Source organism: Engystomops pustulosus, chromosome 1, assembly GCF_040894005.1.
Source record: "Engystomops pustulosus chromosome 1, aEngPut4.maternal, whole genome shotgun sequence".
In the NCBI taxonomy this organism is placed as follows: domain Eukaryota; kingdom Metazoa; phylum Chordata; class Amphibia; order Anura; family Leptodactylidae; genus Engystomops; species Engystomops pustulosus.
In genome coordinates, this window is record NC_092411.1 from 108,751,482 (window position 1) to 108,772,404 (window position 20,923).

The following is a 20,923-nucleotide window of genomic DNA, read 5'->3' on the forward strand; positions in this document are numbered from 1 at the left end:
ACCAGAACAACAAGCATAGGTATGAGGAATGGGCATGCCCAACCTTCCCCAGTTCTTGATTATAATAATCTGCCGTCAGGAGTGTCTGGTTTGCCTTCATCTCACCTAGTGAATAAGTATGCACGCTGGACATTTTGGTAAGTTTACTTTCTTTCCACTTCTAGAAAAACAAGCTGCTAATTTTTGCCAGAATTTCCAAATTAGATTTTAAAAAATGCAGCATGAATCTGGTATATTGTTGTTGACTATGTGCATCACAATTAGAGGTTGTTTTACAAAGAATTGACAATGACCTTGTTAAGAATTAGAATTTTCTATTTTGAGTGGGCAAGGTATAGAAACAAATATTCCTTAAAAACTTTGGTTCTAAATCATGGCTAGACTTGTTGACTCATGTAAGAGATCAGATTTTGATGGTTTTAGGGCACAACGCCCTCTATGGCAGTGATGGCTAACCTATGGCACTGATGCCAGAGGTGGCACTCAGAGCCTTTTCTGTGGGCACTCAGGCCATCACCAGAGAAATTTCTGTGTTGGCACTTTGCGATAAATAAGCGGGTCTTTGTTGTAGTTTGGGCACTCGGTCTCTAAAAGGTTTGCCATCACTGCTCTATGGCCTTAGCTGAAAGAGTTCATGTCAATGATTGGGATCCAGTGGCTTTAGAAACATCTAATACTGAGCATTGTCCGCCAGTAGACTGCATTTACACCCAATGACTTATGGCAGTTCCGTATATAAAGTTTGTTGTATTCCCCCTTGGGTATATTTGGGAAGGTCTTTTTCTCCAACAGCTCTCAATCTTTTTGCTGTTCCCTTTTTCTCCTGAGATTTTGGTTAGGGGGTTGTCTGCCAACTATGTAGCTCAGCTAATTGTTTTCACTTTTGTGACAGAACGTCTAATCCATTTGTTTCTATGTGTGGTACAGTTGATACTTTATGCACTGAGATGTTTACATGTCATTTGGACTTCTTCTTTTAAACTGACCGATCTGTGACCTCTGAAATTTACATTCTCTTTAGATACAATCTAGAGCTAATGGAAACATTTGCCAGTCCTGTTTATTGACCACAATTAGATTTTAACACTATTCAGAGGGGGGAAAGTTGTTCTTCTCAACTTGAAACATTTGGGATGAAAGGTTGATCCATCAATGATTAAAACTACTGACCATGCTGATGGTAATTTTTATGTATTTTCCTCCATATTTGTGGTGTAATAGATACATAGGATTCATATAGACAGATTGGTGTTTAGAGACAATTGTTTGACCCTGAGTGTGGACAACATTAATAGAGGATTCCCTTATTGTGGAGGATGTGAACTTGTATGCAAGTCAGAATAGGTATATATATATGTTTTTTTGTGTGTAACTCCAGACTAATTATTGCTTGGTCCTCCAAGATTTGTCATGAGAACAATGAAGTTTCATTACAGGCATCGTGCAGCTGATCACTGCAGTCTGGGACTAAAGTAAAGCACCCAGAGAACTTCACCAGAGGTCACAGGGGCAGAGAGGTCCATCTGGAACTAGGGGTCATCTGTAAGTTGGATGTTCTTAAGCCTACATTTACACAAACGTATAATCGCCGAGCCGTAGCCAGGCAGGCATACGTCCGGAGGGATGACCGTAGAAATGCACGGGGTACTTGGCGTACACACGGGAAAAGAATAGGGGGGGTTGCGCATGTGTACCCAAACATAGGTCCCCCATATGGTAATGTGAATGCGGCCTAAGTCGGGACTGCGTTTATGGATAACATCCTTCTATGGGTGAAAGAGGCTAAGGTTGCTATGGCACCAGTCTCCCCAGTCCGCTGGTCCACAGTTTGATGATTTACTAAGATGTTCCAGTGCCTTCGATGAATTCTATACCAGGTCTAGCGCCTGATTTAGGATTTCCACACTCACTTTGTTTTTCACTCATGCATTCCCATAGAAAATATGGACCACATTCATCTGTTTTTTTGTGGTTTTATTTATTTATTTTTTGTTGTGTCTGAAAAACTGAAACGCAGAACAATATTTACCAGAAAACTGAAATCGGGTTAGCCGTTGGCAAGACCTGTAGCTAGCGGAAGAGAAATCCAAAATGGCCTTTTTTATTTATTTATTTATTTTTTTTGTTTATGTGAGCTTAGGCTTTTGGTAATTTTTTTTTTAAATCCTCTCCATATTACAGAATGATACAAGACTCTTGTCTGTCCATTGGGTCATCAACTTTTTAGAGTATTCCACCTATTAAAAAAAGTTAATTCCGACAGGTAAATTTGGTCCTTGCCAAACAAGATTTTCTCCAGATTACTACTTCTGTATTAAATTGAATTATTAACTAGACTTTTTTTTTTACGACTACACTTATTATGAGCTGGATCCAGAAATTTATTGGGGTGAAATTTGAGAACAAATGTAAGCAATAAGATATTTCCTGGAATCATTTCCTTCAATCCAAAGGCTAAGTAAGTTGACTTTCTCTGCTGCCATTCCTCCACCCCCCTCCACTGAATGCATACTCATCAGCGCTTACGCTTGTGTGTGTCGGTACTGAATAATAGTCCATTGATCCGTTATTATATGCTGTGTGTGTATAATATATATAGCGAGTACAATCAATAGGAGAACATGCAATTTTGTACAAGTTTTCTTTCTTTCTTTTTTTTCTTTGTGAAATCATTGCTTAAGGGCTTCTGGCCCCCAGCTCAGGAATCCTGACCAAAATGCCAGAAGTATTACACAGTCAAGGATTGCAATGTAAACAGTGCTCTCTGCCATAAGAGCAGGGTGGTCCTTTTTTTTTTTTTTTTCCTTGAAGGAGGGGGGGAGGAGGGAAAATGCCTGCGCTCACAGCACAGTAGTTGTAGTGTTATTTGTGTTTTGGCTGCACAGATGGGTTTTTCTTATAAACTCCAGTATGAGAGCACAGATGAATTAATATCTTGGACAGGCAGGGACAAGCATCTGAACCGCTGAGATACTGTGTTATAAAATGCTGCTGGGATATCGCTGCTTGGTTTGGCACGATAATGCTTTGTAACTGGAAGGATGTGTGGAAATGTATACACGCGTATGTTATATTTTAGTAATTGCTATGTAGCATTGCGGGTACTGAGTGCATGTGGACTGTGGAATATATGTGCCACACACAGTGATAATCCAAATATAGGAGAGTGTTGCTTTATACGGTACTAAGCGTGGTCTTTTTATCAATATATTCACAGTTTGGCGACCGATTAGACCCAATTTTGCAAGTGACACAAAGGAGAGCGTGACAAATATCCATTAAATCTAGCACCTCATATTTATTACAAGCAGATACAAGCCCTGGAAGAACATGGGAGAACAGATGGAAAGGAAGTTATGGGATATGGGGCCAAGGCAGGACTTGGACTTGTAAAGAACACTGCAGTGTTAAGTGTGAAAAGGGAGGTGAGCCACTTTATCTGGACAGCAAGTTGGATAAAGTACTCAGAGCTGATTTGTGCTATGTCAGTGCTGCTTGTCATCACGGCTTCATTTTCTGACTGCGTGGAGGTATCTCGCCAGTTACAAGGCTTTGTTCAGTCCCCTTTTTTTATCCTTTTGCTTTAACTCCTGATCTGAACAAGGCATTCAGGCAAGGAAAGGTATCTCCGCCAGGAGGTAAGGGAACTCCTTAGCGAGTTGCAACACCAAGTGTAGTCTGTCCGCAGATGCTGACCATGTAGGCGCGAGAATTGCCTGACGCAATCAGCAGGAAGAGGACAAAGGGGTGTGCCTACACATATGACGCATTGACTGGGGGAGGAGATATGGAGGACATGGGAAGTTTTTAAAAAGTATGGTGAGTTTATTTCAAACTAAGTATATTAGAAAAATGTTCACATCACTCATACCCACGCAATATAAAAAATCATCTGTAATGATGGTTACGCTTTAAGCTTGTCACCTATCCATGACACTTGGCATCTAGATGGTCGGGGTTTGACTACTGGGACTCCTGCCAGTTATGAGTAAGGGGGTCCTATTCTTTTCTATTTTTCGAGCTGTGGTCAAGCACGTGTACTCCTGTAGACCAGAGAGATGTGTACGGCATATTCCGCTGTCCGATAGGAATGAATGGAGCGGCACTGTGCATGCCTGAGCGCTGCTCCATTCAAATGGAAGAAGAGTGGACCTGTATGATAACGTTTCATTGGCTTTCCTTTTAAATAAGGGGTCATGGGACACCCCATCTAATGAGTGGTGAAGGGCAAAATAAGAACGGGTACTAACAAATGTCGATTACATTGCATGGAATATTAATAATAATAATGATATTATACTGGCACTTGGAAGTACAATTTGTCTTGCAGATATCAAGTTGTGATACAAACTTTGTAATTGGGGAAAATTAAGTTATGGCTTTTGGAAGGAGGGAATGAAACCCGAAAATACAGTTACACGGTGCCAATAATAGTGTGTACTTTTAAATGTATAGCTTCCAGTTTGAGGGTTGTTGCCCATTTCATGTGTGATTATTTATTTATTTTTTATTTTTTTCCCTAGATGCCTGTATTTTGCATGTTTCAATGAGGCTGATCATTCATGATTTCACTTGTAAAGGCCTCCCCTAAATGTTTTGGTCCTTGGTGTGTAAATGCCCAGGCTGTGTACATACCATATGTAGTACACACTAACACCTAAACTATGTGCAACACTTTCACAGGACTTGTGAAGAAATGCCTCTCTCCCTCTTTGTTTCCCACACCAATTGATTTATCATTTTGCTTGCAAGCAGACTTTGAATGTTAGAAAAGTGAGTGTGTTCGTGCCCTATCGTAACTTTTGTTGCGGACCGAAACCAGTTGACTTGAATACATTTTTCTGTGGCCTGAATGAAGCCAGCAACGTGGAAAAATCTTGCCATTCAAGGCGGCCTGAATGTACATTTCAGCCACACAGTAAGCTGCATTGGTAGGCAGTGGACTGCTAAATACAACCATTTTTCGCAGCAGAGAGTTAGACAGGTGATTAGCATAATTAGCAGAGAGTAGGCTATACATATGGTAATGTTAAATGTGTAAATGCCAGCTGCGGTGTAAAATTTATGTCAGGGGTCGACAGGGTTGTGCGAAAGTATTGTGTTACCGCTGCAGGTCAAAGCCTCCTTTGCCTACACCCTTTTCTCTTGTTGGTGAATAGAAAAGCAGAAACCTAGTAGATAAGGCTGGGATGGAGGAGCAGAGTGGTAAGCAACAGGGGAAGCTTGGTGTGTTTTTTTTTTTTTTTTTTTTTTTCTCTCCTTCTTCTTGCCAGCTATAAAATGCCCAGTTAAACTGCGCAGCATATTTGAAGCATTAGCCCGAATGACTGTGGTTTCTAATGATACGCGTACGGCTGACGTGTGTATGAAGCCTTTCTTGTAGCGGTCGCTTTCCAGATTGCTTGCGGAGCAAGATGTAGCCAGTCAAATGTGACAGAGTAAATGTAATAGTAACTTGTCAGTGCCATGGTTTTGTAGCCGTCTGGCTGAATTTGGAACCGCAGCCAAGAAATGTCCCTATGTGTTTTTTTTTTTTTTTCTATTTTGTGTGTGTATGCAGTTTAGTATACTGATTCTCCCCCTGCCCCTCCAGACTCCTTAACCGCAGAATTCTTAAGAAATGAGAAGTTACCTGTGTGGCTATTTTCACATAATCGGGACTTTATTTTCTAAACAGGCCCCACATTGTAAAGCGGAGACATCACATGCCCTTTGTTTATACCCATGTCAGTTTTTTTGCCAGTGGTGGTGGTGTTGACAGAATATACTTCACACCACACTGACCTTGTGATGAAACTTCCTCACAGCCGCAGGGGGTCCTTATGAATCAAACTCTAATCCAGCTAATCCTGATCGCAACAAAAATCATGAAAGTGGCCCCCAGTGCTGTGTGTTTCTGTGCACAGATGCAGCGGAGGAACAGGATTGGGTATAAATCAGTGCAGGATGATGCTGGGGAGCCCGTGTGAAGCTGGGGGATTCCTTTGTGTCTTGCCCCATGCGGCCTCAAGTGGAAAGCCAATGAAAGGAGGATGGGAAGCATAATGAGAAGCGTTCAGAGCCATGAAGTGATGTCAGCCTTCCACAAGTCAAGACAAGAGAAGCGGGGTTAACGTTGTGCAATAAGACCCCATTTTGGAATCATTTCATTAGTGGTGTATGTGCTCTTCTAGTACTTGATTTCTGTCTTCGTATTCGGCTCTATTTGTTTGTATGTGGTTTATGAATGGTAGCGATACATGAGGAAGGTGGGATCATTATCCTGCATGTGTTGGGTTCCTAAGCAGCGCTGACAGTGAGCTCCTTGTTTGCAGTGCTGTCTGTGGAGATTTCTGAATGAACCATTTAAGTATCCAGTGAAAAATAGGCTGCGTGACAGGTCCAATGTTGTGTTTGGAACTGGTGGGCATGTAAGAAATATGGAGACAGGGAGGGCCATGACAGGCAGCAGTTTCATGCTGGGGGAGCACTGACCTGACCTGATTGTCTCTGACAGTGAGAGAAGTTCTGCTTTGCTGCAAGGATTTTCTATAGCAAACCTTTTAGGTAGCAACAGATGGCATAACAAGCAGCTGCTTAAAAAGCTTTTTAGGCACATGTTTTTTTTTTTTGTATTTTTGTTTTGCACATTTGTTTTCTTGTATAATCTTATGAATTCTAGCTTGGAGGGTTTTTAACAGTCTGAATTCATTTATTTTTTTTTTGCCATGTGGTTATTGAAGATTAAACTCTTTCTCTGCAGTTGTCTGATCAGTGCCAGAGGTAGTTGTACCTTTTTTTTAGACATTAGGAGACATTTATCAGGGCTTCTAAACCAGAAAACTGGCCTGCGCACCTGGAACGTTTGCATCGTTTTTGTGCAGAACTATGCCAGCTAGCAGCTGCTGTGGTTTTGGCCTCTGCTGCAGCCACCCACTGCATACATGAGGAGGCCTATGATAAATCCCCTGATAAATCTCCCTGATTTAATGTAGTGGAAGGATGCTCAACCTGGTATTTTGGAAAGCGACACTATGGTCATACCCCTACTGATCTGATTGCTATCCCCAATCTGGAGAATAGAAGATAACAAACTCAGGACAACCCTTTTAAAAGGTTTCTCCGGGGATAGCAAGTTGGGCTCCATCCAAGGAGCTGCAGGTGCATGTGTGACTGGCTGCTATGGAAATCTCTGGTGCAAAGGGTTACAACTAACCCCTCTTCTTGTGATCCTTGGGGTATCACCACTGAGACCCCCACCGATCATCAAGCTAGGCCCCATCCTGTGGATAAGACAGGATGCAAGGAGAAACCCTTTAAGGATGTCTACGCTAATGTATAGCATATTTTCCCATGAGGCTGCACTCATGCGATGCTTTTGAACTGCATGTTAAACACAACTCAAGCGTTTTGTGGAGAAGTTACTCCTGAACACACTTGTTAACTGTCAAAACATGTGTTACATGTTCCAGAATTCAAGTGTTTAGGTGTAAACAAATCTGTGTTTTGTAGATGCACTTAAATTTCCTTTCAAACCGCATACCGTGTGAACGTGGCAATACTAGTGTATAAAATTATATACTCGCCCTCCGACGGCCCCGATGCACAGCGCTGCTCCCCTGATGTCAGTGCGGGTCCTCTTCTGTCTTCGTTAACATCTTGCTGGGCGCCGCCATGTTTTTCTCCTGGCGGGCGCATAGTATGACGTCGGCAGTGGCTGCGTCATACTATGCGCCTGCCGGCCGGGAAGGTCTTGGCGGCGCCCAGCAGGATGTTTCCCAAGACAGAAGACTGGTGCGGAAGCCATAATAGGAGCCGCGCTGACATCGGGGGATTTTTTTTTTTGGAGCGCTCCACCTAAATCATAACGGTAGAATTGGCGTGGTAGAGGCCACACTTTGAAACACATTTGTGTATGCACCAAGCAAAACTCAATTCAATGAAATCATATTTGGTTTCTCCAACATGCATGCATTTTGCATGATGCACTTCAATGAATTTCAAAACTGCAATGAAAACAAATTAAAAACTCCATGCATGATCGTGGCCTCGGGATTTGGGTACCACCAGCTGTCCTGTTACAAGTTGAGCACAAGTATGCACTCATAGCATGTTATGGCCATGTAAAATGTATTGTTCTGTATTCACTCAGTATGTACTGTATTGCCTTAAAGGAAACCTACCACCAGGATGAAGGATTGTAAGCTAAGCACACTTACATGCTGGTGTGTGTGTGTCCTCTGCCAGGATCTGCTCTTCTTTAAGCTTCCTATGACCTGGCTTCTAACATTATGCAAATGAGTCTGTGGCGTTCCTGGCTCCATAGTTTTTAATGGAGCCTGGAGCCCCTCAGGTTCACTTACATAATTATAAAGCCTTTTTTTTCTTAAAAGCAAGGTCATATGAAGCTTAAAGAAGAGCAGATCCTGCCAGAGGGGGCCCACACCAGCATGGCAGGGTGCATAGTTTACAGTCCTTCATCCTGGTGGTAGATGTCCTTTAAAGCATTATAATTTAGTTTGTGTCTTGAGTTATATTCCTTACTCTGACCTGCTTTCTACGTCTTGGAAGGTTCTTACTTCTCGCAGTTGAATGCTTTCTCGTTCTTAGCATGCACTTACAGTGTATTTGGTTGCTGTTTTGACAGGTAGTCTTGCTGATGGGCTTTTTACATGCTGAATTATTAGCGTAATGAGTAAAGGGAATACTCTGTTGTAACAGGTGTGCCTTAAAGACTTCAACAGCTTGTCACAAACAGTCATCATCCATATGGAACAAAATGTTATTTTGACATCAATTTGTGTATTTCACATATTGAATAGAGCACTGTGGTCTAAAATCTCACAGTACTTCATTTTTTAAAATTTCATTTTATACCAGTATATATGGCATAAAACATCTCTGTTAACATCACTGTAGTATAATGCAACAATTTTTGAACATTTTAAAGTTCAGAAAATTGAATCCTTTCATCTAAATCAAAAAGTAGTCTAAAGAGACCTGCTGTTTAAGACAGATTTCTTAAAGGGATCCTGTTCTGATAAATACAAATGTGGCAGGCAGAAGGAAAGTATTGAGATTTGTGGATAAACATTCACCTCCTGTAAGTCAAGGAGGCAGTCTTTATCATTGATGGCCTTTCTTGGCTCTATGTACAAACAGAGTACAGGCAGTCCTCGGGTTACATACAAGATAGAACTGTAGGTTTGTTCTTAAGTTGAATTTGTATGCAAGTCAGAACTATATACTTTATCGTTGTAACCCCAGCCATAATTTTTTTTTGGTCTCTTTGACAATTGGATTTTAAATATGTCAGATTGTCATAATATTGTCATATTTAATAATAAAGCTTAATTGCAGACACATTTGATAACTATTATAGCTGTTTATTGTAGCCATAGGTTAAAGTACAGTAATTTAACAATATCTATAGGTCTGTTTGTAACTACGGGTCCTCTGTAAGTTGTGTGTTCTTAAGTAGGGGACAGCCTGTACTTGTCGATTACAAATAGGACCACCTTAACCTTGTAGAAGAAAGTGTTCTACATACAAGAGAGGTGATGATCGCAGCATTGTGGCCCGATCGGTTATCCATTGCGTTGCTCATACACACACATATATATATCTTGTATATGTGGAAGATGGCTTCATAGATGTGGTGCCCTCTCCATTAAAAGCCTTAGGAGTGGGGACAAACGGTAGCATATTTTTGTAGGATTAACCATTCATCTAATGTAGATAGATATTTCTGGACATTATTTTTTTACCCAAAAATAGGGATATTGGCAATTGGAAAGGCTAGCACTTTTGCCCCATGGGTCTTAAATAAATGTTAAGGTCCTGTTCAAGTCACACTGTGCTATTTTGCCCACAAAACCCTACAGATATATCAATGACAAAAACCTTATCTTGTCTTCATAGAAATGACACTCTTATAAGCCGGAGAGAGGTCTGTTTACTTTTCACTGTCTTTTACCAAGCTTCACCTTTTGTAACATTGTTGCAAAGGAAAATTGTTTTAACAGCGCCAGCTTTTTTTTTCCTCTTAACTCTCTATATATGGATGTAGATACATAAAAGCCATTGATCGTGAAATGTGCTATAGAACCAGACTGTTTATACAAGTGCAAGAAATTGTACAAAAAATGTTCAGTCTGCTTGGTATAGAAAGCTTTCTTAAAGTGATTTAGCTTCTCCATATGGAAGTCTTATATTCGGGAGGGAGTAAAAGACTGGAAGAAAAATTAAGGCTATTTGTAATGTAATTATTACTCTTTTATGGTTTATTGTGGTCGTCAACAAATATCATCTGCACATCAGAGTGGCGGATAAAGTGCCCTGCAGCTGTTTAAGTACTTCTGCCCTGGAAGAGGTTTCTGGGAATAGCAGTCCAGTTGCTGCATTGCGGCCTCATATTCTTTTGGCATTGGTTTAGTGTTGGATTCTTGTCCTTTAAATGATCTTTACTTGTACTTTTCTTCTAGTTGGTGGTCGAGTAAGTCGTGAATTAAATTATACCCGCCAAAAGATCGGAGAGGAAGCCATGTTTAATCCACAGCTCATGATCCAGACTCCACTAGAGAATGGTGCTAATGTCCTTACAACAGAAGCTCTGAGGCAACATCTTCTCTCAGCATTTGAAGCCACCAAGGTGCAAGTCTACATGTACGACAGGTAAATGGCAGATGGTAAAAATGTGTTTCAGTGCACTACATAGTTTATGGCCACTTTTTTTTTTTTTTAAATAGAAATAAAAGCGTTATGCGTGCTATTAAAGGGTTACAAGTCCTTCCCATATCACCCAAAAATTAGCTGCCTTTGAGGCACCGTATTTTAATTACAGACATTTTTCTGATATGCAAATTTGCTTTTGTGACTCATGTCTGATATCTGTGACTCTTCTCTCTGGCTGCCAGTGAATCACGCCCCATTATTCTGACTGACAGCTCTGTGTCTCTTCAAATCACTGCTCTGGCTCCTTGTACTTAGGGACTGTCTGCTAATATTCACTTATAGACATATAAAGCTCTATGTGCAGATGGGAAATATTGTGTCTTTTTTTTTTTTTTTTACATGGTGCCTTGTGTTACATTCATGACATGAGACCAATGACATCACCGCAGTTCCTTTAGCGTTCTAAAAATAGCAAACTGTATACTATGCATATGATCACATGAAATCACAGCAGCCTTCATGGAGGATGGAGAGTAGTAGAAGTCCATAGAGGCGGCTGTAACTTCATGACATGAATTGTGATGTTTCTCTCCAATGAGCCACCATATGGTACGTTATAGCTAAGCCTCTGATAATTATACAATATAGATTAATCTGTGTTTGTGTAGCATTTCTTTTTTAATTTGTTTCTATTGTATCATCTGATCATGTTATTGCTCTGTATGTTTTATTTTATTTACATACCACATGATCAGTAATGGACTGCAGAATATTATGGCACAATATAAAGTAATTATTATAAAAACATTTGTGTATTCTTGTAAAATAATTGATCTAGCATAAGATGCTCTTTAAAGTAAATTTCCTCCTCTCAAATCATAGCACATACAATATAAAATAAGAATACATCTATATTTTGAACACTTGTGTAAGACTTCAATAGTCCTTTTTTGTGTGAATTGGTTCTTTTCATAAAACCTCATTGGTAACTTCTGAAAGAAAGAAGTGAATATCAAGTGTTTTGTGTTGCACATAGAAATATTTTGTCCTGTTTTCTTGTCCAATAGGCCATGGAGACTAGAAGATCTGTGCTTTAAATCGGGAGAAGTTATAACTGAAGCTGGGTTTATGAGCCAGGTAAATGCCTTAATTGTGTTAAATGTGTTGTAGGAATGAAGAAATTGGTTCAGACACCTGTGTACAGCATGTTCCCTTCCTTCTACCATTTCCACAGCAGCCAGCGTTTTTTTTTTTTTTTTTTTTCCTTTCTTTTCCTTCTGTATTATAATGGATAGCAATGTAGGGAAGGTAAATTGAAGTCACTGGAGAATGGATGATAACCTTTCCGTTTAGCTTCACTTCTTAATTTCCGTTCCTAAAACGGAAACCTCTGACACAGGTGTGAAATGAGCCTTAGTTTACACAAGGGACGACCCCCCAAGCTAAAATAATATGCTGAATGGTTGGCAAGAGCCTGCTATAGATCTGTCTAGACCAGTAGAGGTTGTCCGATCTTGACAGTATTTTTTTTTTCCAAATGCCCCCTGCCCACCCCCCAATTCCTCCATTGCATCACTTTAGGAGAAAAGTTGAAGGACATATATTTCCAAATAGATGATCGTGTCCTAATTAGATTTTTCAACAGGTTTTATCGCATCTTTCATACCCAAATATTAACTTTGTAAAAGTACCGGAGGCTTGCTTGGGGGCGTGCATAAATTAAAAGCCAGGGAAGTTCTGAATGTATTTTGTTCCCAATTACAAATACGGGATATATTGGTAATATATTGATGATTGCCACCCTCTTGTTTTTATTCCTAGATTGTAGAATCACTTTACCCTTGTTTAATTATCACACCTTTGGACTGCTTTTGGGAAGGAGCGAAACTTCATTCTGGTTGGGCATATCTACCGTAAGCAATCCATTTTTATTTTCCATAGTTATGTGGATGGCGAGAATGTCTTTCATTATAAAATTGTTCTAAGATGGTTGATGCTTCTGGGGTGCAGATCTTGTGTGCATGCACTTTTTTTCCTTTTATTGCTCCCTTCTTGGGAACGGTTTCTAGCATGTGCCTGGGAATGTGCTTGTAAAGCTTAAAGTATTCAGAGGCATAAGCAACTGGTTTTTTTTATTTCACTTGTGTAATGAAACAAAAAAAGCCGCATTTTAATTCCCATCTTAGGTTTTTTGCAGTTGAGCAGCTTTTATATTTCATAGTCTGCATGCAACAAAGAGTTAATTGTTTTGTGCATTTGGCATATGTTGGCATTTTTGAGTAATTATGCAAGAGTTCGTGTCTGAGTAATTGTTCATGTCCTGGTTTGCTTGTCTCTGAAAATAAGCAATTTGCAATAGCCATCCCCTAACCTACAATGTGCAGCTCTGGATGTAGGACGTGAAGCATTTTCACTTTTCTAGTTGGGAGACTTGAAATAATGACTTAAGCCTGGATGGGCAAATACAGTTTGGCATAGACAACAAAATGAGGCAGCCAGAAAGCCTTTGTAATATGCCTGGCTAAAACTTGAGACGTGCCAGTTCTGGGGAAGCAGCAGTAGCCACTGTAGTGGGAGACATTGCCAAGTCATCAGCCTTGCTTAAAAGATATTTTCTGCTCTTGCCTACATTGTGTTTTTCTTACTTTCTCACTGATATAAATTTGTCATCATTAGTTATATGCTTTGCCTCCCACTCTGCCCACTTCATTTCCATTCTTTCCAATCTGCTCCGCTAACAGCACAGATTGGATGTTGTAATTTTTTGGCTCACACTGGTTTCTTTCCAGAGGTAAACCCCTTTTATATTGGACAAACTTTGACCCCATGATCTTGATGGAGGAGTTGAAGAGAGAAAATTTCCAAGTAGACATCTTCGAGGAAATGCTCAAAAAGGCTGAGGTTGGTCATGGATATATGGACCGCCCCTGCCTCGACCCCTTAGATTCGGATTGTCCGCCTACAGCACCCAATAAAAATTCAACCAAAGTGAGTTCATACACAGGATGATATTTCTCAACCTGCTCTTAGAAAATGAGCTTTGTATTGGTAATGGTTTACATGTTATAGTTATAAGTTTGTGCGTTCTGTGCCATATCTCTTACACTTGTTTATCACAATATGAAGAGAAGTACAGAAGAAAATTGGTTACGTTATGATAAAAAAAGTTGCAGTTTTTGTGAGTCTCCTGAACTCTTATTTTATTTTCAGCCTCTGGACATTGCCTTTGTGATGAATGGAGGGTGTTATGGTATTTCCAGAAAATACATGCACTGGCAAGAGGAACTCATCATTGGTGGCACATTGAAAAATGCTAGCAGGAAGCTTGTAAGGTAAGTGTTTATGTGTTATACTACAAGCCATCATAATCATCTGTCTTGGTAACAACAGTGACCTGGATGTGTTTCTATTGGAATCTGGTGTCAAGCATTAGTTAAGCATACATTCCATATACAATGTATTTAAAAATGGATCCATACATTTTGGCTTGGACATGCGAAATTTGAAATGTGAAATTTCTTAAAACATTTTTTGACTAATTGTATATTCTTCTGGTATGTTCAGTAAATACGTATTATGTACTTTTACACTATTTATTTTTGGAGGCCACAGGGCTTGCTGTGAACAATAGTCGCCGAAAGGAAACTTTACAATGTTGATGTCCATTCTGTTATAAATTTATATGTGAGGATAGCATTGGTGTAACTTGGATCATGAAGAGGTAGTATCGGTGGAATACTCCTTCAATTACTCTGCTAAATGGTAGAAAGAGTGGTAGAGATTGGAATCTTTTCTTACGTTGTTTCGAGGTGTAGAAATATGTTCACATGTCAGAATTTAAAACCAAGAAATTGTAATTTTTTTTTTTCAGTTTTGCCTGATTATGTTATACTATACTGTATATACTCGAGTATAAGCCGGTGTGCTGCAGGCTGTATACTGGGGGACAAGGGCTGCAGATTATATATGGGGGGGGGGCAGGGGCTGCAGGCTATGTAACGGGGGAAGGCTGGGACCAATGCATTTTCTACCCTTGGCTTATACTCGAGTCAGTAGTTTTTTCCAGGTTTTTTTTGTGCTAAAACTAGATACCTCGGCTTTTTTGTTACATATTGTTTTAGAAAAACCAATAAAAAGAAAGATGCAAAAAAAAAAAATTAGATACCTCTAGTCTAGATATACTCTAGTGCAGTGATGGCAAACCTTTTAGATGCCGAGTGCCCAAACTACGACCGAAACCCAAGTATCTTTTGCAAAGTGCCGATTCGACAATTTAAACAGTAACTTAACAGTAACAGTGACTCCCTGCTCTGTTACATGTTTAAATTGTATAGGCACCCGAGGACACCAATACAGTAGAAATAAGGAGAAGACGTTCAGATTATTATTGTAGCTTCCTTCAAGGGTTCTGGGCTGCCTGGGGCTGCATGAGGCCTTGAGTCCTGCCTGGTAAACTCTGCGTTGGGGTGATGGCGCAGGTGCCCACAGAAAGGGCTCCGAGTGCCACCTCTGGCACCCGTGCCATAGGTTCGCCATCACTGCTCTAGTGTATATACAGTAGTTTGATATCCTCCCTTTCACCAATGGCAGTCTGTGTCATCCTCCAGTTAAAATCCATCCTGTGTTAAAATCTGCCCTTATTGTATTGGTTCGTGTTTCAATATAAGCATCTATCCTATACATCTCATCAGGGTTATTATACCATACACAACAACCTTCTAAAGTTTTGGTTGTAGATTTATCCACAATGTACCACTGTAAGGTAGACAGATTTTGCACCATGTGAAACCATAATGATTTAGCGCTGATGGCGAGTGTGAATACAGCACAACTAGAGTGGTAAGGGGAAAGACTTGCACACGTCTGTTTAAACAATAATCACCATTTGTGTACTTCCTAGATTCCTGCACAGTGTCAAGAGTTTAGTCTGGTAGAGCTCTCAAGTCAAGCCAAATTTCTAGTGATTGCAGACAGGGTTTCTACACATGGCATTGCTACAAGCAATGTTGTTTTCTAATATGTGATATTGACCTTTTGACTTTAGCTTAACAAAGGGAAAACTTAATGACTCAAGGCTCCATCGCATGTAATTTTATGTTTCTGTAAAAGGCACGCACTTTGGAAAAAGGAATGCAACAATGTCTACAAATTTTACTTGATTTGCTAATAAAATATTTCCATGCTTTTCTGTGTTCCAGTGCGAAAGCGCTGCAGACCATGTTTCAGTTAATGACTCCTAAGCAGATGTACGAGCACTTCAAGGGACATAATGATGTTTCTAAGATCAATTGGAATGAAGAGAAAGCAGCAGCCATTCTAGAGGCCTGGCAGCGAGTTTATGTTCAGGTATGGCTGAGTCCATTGTGATTTTAGGGAATCGCCACCTATTGTAAGGTTTACATTTTACATTTTTGAAAATCAACTTGCTTTCATTGGAGGCTTTAAGTGGTAGACCATGGGGCACATTTTTTAAGAATGGTTCAAACTGCTAAGTGTGGCTTGACTGTGTATAATGCAGGGTGCTCCAGATTCATGATTTCTGGCACCTATTCTTCATGAATCTGGTCCTCCATAAACTGGCCTGACAGAGTGCACCACATTCTTTCTGGTCTATCTTTGACAGAAGTGTGTCCCACGCCCCAATGTTAGACTTACATGTTAAATCTGGTGCAGCTGCGCACAGGAACACCCCCTAATTTGTGTCTCGCGTTGCCTAGTGCATCTGCGCCACAAAGCGGTCGCAGACACTGGTGCAGACACTTCTTAAAAGATGGTGCTAAATCCACCAGAAAACCGGCGCATAGCCCTTAGTAAATGTGCCCCCATGTGTTTTGCACAACTTTTCATAACTTGGCACTGCCAATTTATATGTTTTGAAGTATATAAATAATCCTAAATTTAAACAAAAGTTATAGAATAACATCATAGTATAATTTAGTTTTGGAGTCCGGAATTGATCAGCACATTTCCATCACCTTAGCTGACTCTTTTTTAGAAACAGAGTTAGAAACATTGGACCCACAAACTGCCCAGCAGAAGACTTATTTTATGTTTGGTATACAGATTTAAGATGGTAAAACTTCCATTTAACATGAGAAGAATTTTTGTAATAGCAATAAGGTTTCTTTTCCTTGAGATGTAGTGGCTTGCCAGGGTAGTATTTCCTAATATAGCATGCAGTCTAGGGAGAAGAGAACTGAAATAAAAAGCAAGTGTGACTTGTAAGGAAAGGTGTCTGGAACACATTAGTGAGCCAGAGAATCTGTTCACAGCTGCGGTCCCATTGGTGAGGTCATGTGACATTTTTTTGGCCTTTGTTTCCCAAGCATTGACCTTTGCGGAGTTGCATGTGACCCCTGTGAGTCAGCCAGCCAATTAAACGTAAAGCCTACTCTTCCAGGCAATGTGTAGAAGACCACTGCAGAGTGATATATAGGAGATGAGTGATGGCTCGGCATCCTTCTACCACCCTGTAAAGTACAATATTCATTTTATTGTCTTGCAATGAATTAAATAAAATCAGGACTGAGCAGGGGATCAGGCACCAGATGAATTTACTTACTTGTAAGTGGTTGTTGAAATTCTTTCTCGGCTCTTCTGGTGACATCAATGTCTTCCTTACTGGTAGGTTGTACATCAAAGTGTTGCACAAAATTCCTCCCAGAAAGTCCTCCCTTTCACAACTACTACACTGGACGACATCCTAAAGTCCTTTTCAGATGTCAGCGTCATCCGAGTCGCTAGTGGCTACCTGCTGATGGTGAGTCAGACTGATTTATACTTTACCAAGCTAAGAGATAGCCTAGGCATGGGGCTTTGACACTTAGCACATTAACATGCATGTTTAAAATAGTTTCTTCCTTTGAGAATTGCCAAGGGAATGGGTTGACCTGCTGCATTTTAATGTGGTTTGCTTTTTGTTTCCAAATGTTTCATTTTCAGCTTGCCTATGCCTGTTTAACCATGCTGAGGTGGGACTGTGCCAAGTCTCAGGGTGCCGTGGGGCTGGCTGGAGTATTGCTCGTTGCGCTTTCAGTGGCAGCAGGATTGGGACTGTGTTCATTGATTGGGATTTCCTTTAATGCCGCGACAACTCAGGTATTAACTTCTGTGCAGCACATATTACATGTAGAATAAGATCACTGCATGATTTGTAAGCATTCTGAACTAGGGTTTGGGTGTTCTATTATACCTGTTTTTATGCCAACATTTTTGTGTTTGGTCGTCTTTGTTTAAATAGATTTACTTGGGCTACATTCACACTGCCGTTGCCCGCTGTACCGTTGCATGGCGGGCATACAGCAGTGCCGGGGGAAAGGAGGAGGGGGAGAGCGCTGCTCACCCCTGCCCCCCTCCATAGGAGTATATGGTGCACGGCGCCATATTCAAGAGACAGATAGGACATGCCCCATTGCTATGTATGCCATTGCTATGTATGGGGGACGTATGACGGCCGTATATACGTCCCCTATACGTTCGTGTAAATGTAGCCTTATACTGTATGTGTATCTGATATTTTACCGGTTCACTAATTATTATAAGACTTGCACCTTGTATAAGGAAGATTATTCCATTTATAACGTTTCTGTATAACTGTGGAAAAGCCAGATTCCTCAACCTGTGTCCCAAGAATCCTTCAGAAGAATGTAGTTTGCCTAAGGAACGGCAGACACCCACAGACTATGTCTGCTGAAGGGAAAGCAAGGAGGAATTTATATTCCCTGCGGCTTCCCTGCTTTATAATGCGAATGCTCCAGTAAGAGTTGTTTATCAGGGAGCGCCTTTTAATGAACTTCCCTCATTTATTGATTTTGATTCACTAGAGGCAAGTCCGGTTTAGACTATTGACTGCCAAGGATTCCTGAACACGATGAAAATGTCTGTGCACGAAAGACAGTAAAAATGGGAAGTTACTGGGCTGGATGGACATGTTACTTAGGGTGCACATAAGGCTGCCAAAAATTGTATGTGTGTTTCAAGTCTTCACTGCTTGCATTGTTCCCCACAGGTTCTGCCTTTTCTTGCTCTTGGGGTTGGTGTAGACGATGTCTTTCTGTTGGCACATGCATTTAGTGAAACCGGCCAAAATAATAGGATTCCATTTGAGGTAATTATAAAACCTGAAAATGAAAAAGTGTCTTTGTTTAGAGGCATTTTTCCCAGGAGGCATATACTGAGTTTAATATTACGTTATTTATTGCCGATTTTGGACTGATATAATGCATCGTTTGCTAACCATAGATATTATACCAAAAAATTCTTAGATCACTAGATTGATCCTCTATAGTTTGCCCCATAAGGTCCAGATCACATCTGCATTCTGCCCTCTTGTATGATCTTCCGCCACGAAAACAATAATAACAGGATCCAAAACTATGTTCATTGATTTCAGTGGACCTATATGGTCTTCGGTTAGTGTCTTTTTGCACCACTTCTGTAAGTACGTTTACTACATGGGACAGGGCCTGCTATATTTTGTTCAGTCTCCAATGACAGAAGCACAATGGAAGTGGTTCAAACAGACACTAAAAGAAGTCTCTAAATGTCCTGTGAAATCAATGGACATTTTAATGGATTATTGTTGCATTAGTGATGGAAGATATTAACGGAGGTCCAATTGCAGATGTGAACTGGGCCTTGATTGAATGTATTTTAATAGATTTGTTTTATGTTCTAATAGTAATGGAACAATTAAGCCATTTTGTTACCATTCATGATTCCTACTACATTAATGTGATATTGTGGATTAACATTTTTTTTTAACTTTTAGGACAGAACTGGGGAATGTTTAAAAAGAACAGGAGCTAGTGTTGCCCTAACTTCCATCAGCAATGTGACTGCTTTCTTCATGGCTGCCTTAATTCCCATCCCTGCACTTCGAGCTTTCTCTCTTCAAGTAAGTGTTTTTTTTTTTCTTTTTTACTCCTTATACAAACATGTTTCTTTATGGACTCTTGTGTAGAGTTGGGAAATAATTGTAATCCATTCTGCAAGTATAAGCTGATTCCACCCCTCCCCCACCCCCTGCATATTGCTTTTCCTGGGAGCAGCATTGCGGAGATTCATAAAAATGTATAAGGCACAAAATAAATTATACATTTTATATTATATTACCAAGACAACCTTCAACTTGATCGTTGGTGTTCGCATGCGTTTAATTGGAAATGCATATGTGATTAGGCTGAGCCCCGCCCCAGACATTTGTAACCTTCTAAACACTGTGTAAACGCCCCATGTGACCGCATCCTAAACATTAAATCCAGATACTTTTATTCTTTGTTTCATTATCTACCACTTAAAGCTTCTATGTTATCACCTTAAAGAAATGTTTGCACATCATCTCCTAACTCTGAACATCAATGCAAAATGTTAAAATGGAGCTAATGTTGTATCAACTCCTCATTGGTTATATAAATTTTTATTTGTGATTTTTATTAATGATCCTGAGAAATTCAGCTTTTAAAATCTTTCAAGGAAAAAGAAGTGTCTTTCTTTCCCTAGCCTCTCGTAGTATTGCCTGTCCCCTTTCCTAAGCCCTTCCTTGAATAGATAATCGGTAATGTTGGAGTTGGATATATTGGACTAAAAGAGGCTTTACACAATAGCTGGATAAAGAAGGGAGTTACTGAGGAGCAGCTGTAATGTGGAGCTTGAGCTGACAGGCATCCTCATCTGCTCATCACTTCAAGCTATGCAGTACACCCACTCTCCCTGTGTGGTCTGCCAGGAATGGCAAGGAAAACACACATACCTTGGGCAGGGCCCCATCTGAGAAGGCATACTCTTGATTCCCTGGGTAGTTCTAGCACAGACCTCCCATTCTTCTCTGACATCAGTTACAGGCAGAAAGCTCCAGATTTTTAAACACTGGAACAGTGAAACCTTACAAGGGCCAAATCGGAAAGATGTGTGTAATCTAGGAGATCACCACTGATCACTTTCTGCACGGGACATGTGGCTCACTCATTCTGTGTCTTAATAACAACAGTACCGTCAGAAAAACAGAGAAATAAAACAGTAGAATTCATACTGCATCAATCTGCCTTCTGTCCACCATTTGTACTCTTCTGTATTAGTGGTAGTGGACAGAATTTTATAGCATTTATTGTTCTGAACAAATATTATGTATGAACTATTGTGTACTTTTAGGCTGCTGTCGTAGTGGTGTTCAACTTTGCCATGGTTCTTCTGATATTTCCTGCCATTTTAAGCATGGATTTGTACCGCAGGAGAGATCACAGACTTGATATCTTTTGCTGCTTCAGCAGGT

At 40.3% G+C, this 20,923-nt stretch overlaps 1 protein-coding gene across 3 annotated transcripts in view; it reads left to right on the plus strand.

Moving 5' to 3' along the window:
- The window catches only part of PTCH1 (patched 1), a 76,761-nt gene that overhangs the window by 33,874 nt on the left and 21,964 nt on the right, over window positions 1–20,923 (plus strand). For all 3 annotated transcript variants that reach the window (XR_011855578.1, XM_072150835.1, XM_072150834.1), the window contains exons 3-13: window positions 10,464–10,653; window positions 11,721–11,790; window positions 12,475–12,566; window positions 13,443–13,641; window positions 13,864–13,985; window positions 15,852–15,999; window positions 17,282–17,413; window positions 17,596–17,751; window positions 18,662–18,760; window positions 19,424–19,549; window positions 20,803–20,921. Coding sequence is in view for 2 of the 3 variants with exons in the window: in XM_072150835.1 (XP_072006936.1) it covers window positions 10,464–10,653; window positions 11,721–11,790; window positions 12,475–12,566; window positions 13,443–13,641; window positions 13,864–13,985; window positions 15,852–15,999; window positions 17,282–17,413; window positions 17,596–17,751; window positions 18,662–18,760; window positions 19,424–19,549; window positions 20,803–20,921 (1,453 nt within the window). In the remaining variant the exon portion in view is untranslated. The remainder of the gene's footprint in view (window positions 1–10,463; window positions 10,654–11,720; window positions 11,791–12,474; window positions 12,567–13,442; window positions 13,642–13,863; window positions 13,986–15,851; window positions 16,000–17,281; window positions 17,414–17,595; window positions 17,752–18,661; window positions 18,761–19,423; window positions 19,550–20,802; window positions 20,922–20,923) is intronic.